The 5,000-nt window shown below is 28.2% G+C and overlaps 1 protein-coding gene across 1 annotated transcript; it reads left to right on the forward strand.

Moving 5' to 3' along the window:
- The first annotated feature begins 117 nt into the window (after positions 1–117).
- On the forward strand, positions 118–846 carry LOC146872113 (uncharacterized). Its single transcript, XM_085664364.1, has 3 exons — positions 118–298; positions 383–602; positions 750–846. Exons 1-3 carry the CDS (start codon positions 118–120, stop codon positions 844–846), a joined length of 498 nt encoding a protein of 165 aa, XP_085520490.1.
- The last annotated feature ends 4,154 nt before the right edge of the window (positions 847–5,000 follow it).

Raw genomic sequence — 5,000 nt, forward strand, 5'->3', positions numbered from 1 at the left:
CCAAAAAACACACATTTAGTGGGAACATTGCCTTCAAATAGACGGGGAAATTCACAGCAAATTATAAAATTAAAACAAGGAGAAATCATTGCGAAAGCAAATAATCAAGGAATTACCATGTTGAAGTGGAGAGATAAGAAGGACATCCCAGTTCTATCGACAAGGCACTCGTCAGAAATGGTTAATGTTCAATGCCGATCAGGAAACAATTACAAGCCAAAAATTATAGTAGAATACAATAGAGGAAAGACAGCTGTCGATTTATCCGACCAAATGAACTCCTACAACAATCCGTTACGCAAGTCCACAAAATGGTAAAGAAAACTAGCCTTCAAACTATTATTGAAAACTACGGTTGTAAATTGTTACAATCTATACAAAGATATTACGAAGCAGAAAATCAGCATTACAGAATTCCTGAAGAAATTAGCAGTATATCTTACAAATTGTGAAAAAGAAGAAATTCCATCGGACAATATTGCAAGAAGGTCTAAGAAACAACACCAACTCCAAAGAAAATCTGGCAACATTGCCAAAGTACGAAGATATTGTAAATCATGTTACGATAAAAATGTAACCAAAGATAGTAGAGAAATGGCAAGGCAAAAACTAAGCGAGTTGTCACATTTTGTAATACTTGTAAAGGAGAATCGTTGTTATGTTTATCGTGCTTCAATGATATCCACTAATCCTGTAATCTGTCAAATTAAATAAATTTTGAACAAATCTTCTGCAATTCCATTAAACAGTGTAAATTTACATAGTTCTATATCATGTTATACGTTGTCTCCCAGCGGTAGTAGACGCGGCATAAATGTAATTTCAGTGTCAGCCACCACTGGCTGACGCGGCCTAAACGGAAAGTCCAGCGTCAGCCACCGATGGCTGACGTTGCGCTCAACGTGTTAAGTATTATCATTATTATCATGGATATTATGATTATTATTATGATTATTATGATTATTATTATTATTATTATTATTATTATTATTATTATTATTATTATTATTATTATTATTATTATTATTATTATTATTATTATTATTATTATTATTATTATTATTATTATTATTATTATTATTATTATTATTATTATTATTATTATTATTATTATTATTATTATTATTATTATTATTATTATTATTATTATTATTATTATTATTATTGATATTATGATTATTATTATTAGTATTGTAGTTAATATGATTATAAGTATGAATAACATGACAATTATTATGATAATTATATATTATTACGATAATTTTGATTATTATGATTTTTAAAATGATAATAATTATTAAAATGATTATTATGATTATTATGAATATTATTATGGTTATAATTATTATTGATATCGTTATTGATATCGTTATTATTACTGTTATTATTACGGTTATTATTACCGCTATTATAATCGTCGTTTTTATTGTTATTAATATCATTATTGTTATTGCTATTAGTACAATTATTATTATCATTTAGTATCTTTATCGGTATTAATATTCTCATTTTCATCGTTCTCATTATCGATATTAATATCATTATTATTATCGATATCATTACCGTAATTATTATCGTAGATATTATTGATATTATTTCCATAATTATTACCGTTATTATTATCGTTCTTATACACGTGATTATTACCATTAATAATATTCTTATTATTATCATAATTAATAATCTTCATTAGTATCGTTATTAATATGATTATTATTATCCTAATTATAATGCTTATTATTATTATTATTATCGTTATTATTATCCTTAATATTATCGTTATTATTATCATTATCATTATCATTATTATTATCGTTATTATTATCATTATTGTTATCGTTATTATTATCGTTATTATTCCCGTTATCATTATTGTAATCTTTATTTTTATGGACATTATTTCCGTTATTGATAATGTTATTAATGTCGTTATTCATATCGTTATTATTACCGTTATTACTACCACTACTAATATTGTAATTATTACAGTTATTATTATCGATATTATTATCGTTATTATTATTATTATTATTACCTTTATTATTATTGTTATTATATCCAAAAAATTAATGGTAATATTGACGTTACTAGTACAGTTAACATTACCGATATTATTGTTTTTATTAACCTTATTATTAACGTTATTATTATGATTATAATTAACCTTCATTACTATCTTTATTATTATTGTTATTATTATTGTTATTGTTACCGTTATTATTCTCGTTATTAATACCGTTTTTATCACCGTTCTTATTTCCGATATAATTATCGTTATTATGACTGTTATTATTTCCGTAAATATTATCGTTATTATTACCATTATTATTGCCATTATTATTACTGTTATTATTTTCGTCATTTTTATTATTATTATTATCATTATTATTATCGCAATTAATATCATTATTTTTTTCTTTATTATTATTATTATCGTTATTGTTAGTATCATTATCATCGGTATTATTACAGGTACTATTATCATCATTATCGTTAATATTAACGTTCTTATTATCGTAATTATTTTCCATATTATTGTCGTTATTATTATCGTTATTAATATCTTTATTATCATCGTCATTAATATTATAATCGTCACCATCATAGTTATTATTATCGTCTTTATAATCGTTCTTATTATTGTTATTAATATTATTATCGTTATTATAATCGTTATTATTATAATCATTATTATCGTTATTATAATCATTATTATAATAATAATTATTATCTTTATTATTACAGCTATTAAAAACATTAGCTTTACCGTCATTACTACGTATATTATTATTGTTAATATAACTGTTATTATTGTCATTCTAGATACCCTTATTATCATCATTATTTTTATCAATATTATTAATCTGCATTACAATCTTTATTATTATGTTTATTATTATCCTTATTAATATCCTTATTATTATCGCTATTATTAAACTTCTTTATTATCGTTAATAGTTCCTTTATTGTTATCATTATTATTATCGTTATCATTTTTCAATTTTTTACCATTATTACTACCCTCATTAATGTCGTTATTATTCTAATTATTGATATCGTTATTATTATTGTTATTATTATCTTAATTATTATCGTTATTTCTACCAATTTTATTATCGTCATTTTAATTGTTATTATTATCATTATCAGTATTGCTATTATTAGTATTATTATTATTATCTTATTTTTTATCGCTATTGTTATCGTAATTACTATCGTTATTATTACAATCATTAAGACTGTTATTATTACTGTTTTTATTACCCTTATTATTACCGTTATTATTCTGATTATTATTATCGATATTTTTGTCGATATTATTATCGTTATTATAATCGTTATTGTTATCGTTGTTATAATCACTATTATTATCTTCTTTATTTCCCCATTGTTACAGTTATTAATACCGATATTATTATATTTATTATTATCGTTTTTATTAACTTTATTAATATCGTTTTTATTATCGTTATTTTATCGTTAGTACTTTCTTCCTTAATATCCTTATTATTATCGTTATTAATAACTTTCATTACTACCATAAATACTTTCTTTATTATGATCGTTCTTATTATCGTTATTATTATCTTTATTATTTTCGTTATAATTATCATTAATTTTATCATTATTATTACCGATATTATTCTCATAACTATTATTCTTATTATTATCATTCTTATTATTACCATTATAATTACCATCAATAGTACCATTAATACTATCTTTATTATAGTTGTTATTATCCTTATTATTATCGAAATTATTATCGTTATTATTATCGTTATTATTATCTTTATTACTACCCTTATTATTATCGTAATTATTAACCTTTATTACTATCGTTAATACTTCGTTTATTATTATCGATATTATTATCGTTATTACTATCCTTATTATTAAGAAGTCAAGAAAGCCACTTGGAGAAGTGGCAAAGGTCTGCCGGGGTTGTTGAGAGCATGCTGCTATCTGGCTTGATGTCACCTATCTAGCCTGCGAAGGAGACACCACGAGATGGAGAGAGAAAGAAACTCGTGCAAGCGAAAGTCCTCCTTGCCAATATGAGGGCGTCAGTGATTAGACAGCCGTGTGTAAATAATGCGACTAAGCAAAGGCTCCCTAATCTGGAGGATATCATTGACAGCCTCGAGCTCATATATATATCTCGAACAAAGGTGAATAAGGGAACGATGATCCTCCTCCGAGTCTTTCAGAGCCCATGGGCAAACTCTGTAACAGGTGCTGGCGCAGTTAAGAGAGTAGCAACAATCCCGCCGCAGTTCCCTGAAGAAAGCTTCAAAAAACCGAGGCAATAGGCGTCGACGACTGAAGCCACCAAGTGGACGGAGGTCGTTAAGAATAAGAAAAAACAAGAAATATCAGTGAACAATGCTACGAAATCCCACGGAAGGAGAAAGAGAAGCCGAGCAAATCGGAAGACATGCCGAGAAATAGAACGAAGCCGGACGCGATCCTCCTGAAACCTGAGCTAGGTAAAACTTACTTAGACGTAGTCGGAGCCATCCTCCAGCGCATGAAGATCAGCGCTGCAGGGGTAGACGTTAGATCGGTCTGGTAGACCAGAACGGGAGGGTTCTCCTCGAACTCAAGAACACTATTGCTGAGATCAGAGCCTCAGTCGCAGAAACCCTGAGGAGCGAAGTAGGAGACACGAGCAGCATCACAAAACTGGTCCCCAGAGCTACGCTGGAGATACGGGAATGCGATTGCTGCACATCGATGGTAGAAGTCGAGGAGGCCCATAAGTGGACACTGCCAGACTACGCGAGAAACTCGAAGTTAGAATGACGAACGCCAACGCGAGACAGCAACGCTTGGCCCTTGTCAAAATAGAAGAGGAAGCAGCTGAGAAGCTTTTGAAGGTCGACCGAGTGCTAGTCGGCTGTGAAGGCTGCAATGTCAGGCGAGGAGGAGAAGTAAGACGACGCTACCGCTGCCTCGACTGTGGCCACCATAGTGCCTCGTGCTGGTCCCCGATCGCA

This window comes from Vespa mandarinia, unplaced genomic scaffold (assembly GCF_050613455.1).
Source record: "Vespa mandarinia isolate Hongniang unplaced genomic scaffold, ASM5061345v1 scaffold_50, whole genome shotgun sequence".
Taxonomy (NCBI): domain Eukaryota; kingdom Metazoa; phylum Arthropoda; class Insecta; order Hymenoptera; family Vespidae; genus Vespa; species Vespa mandarinia.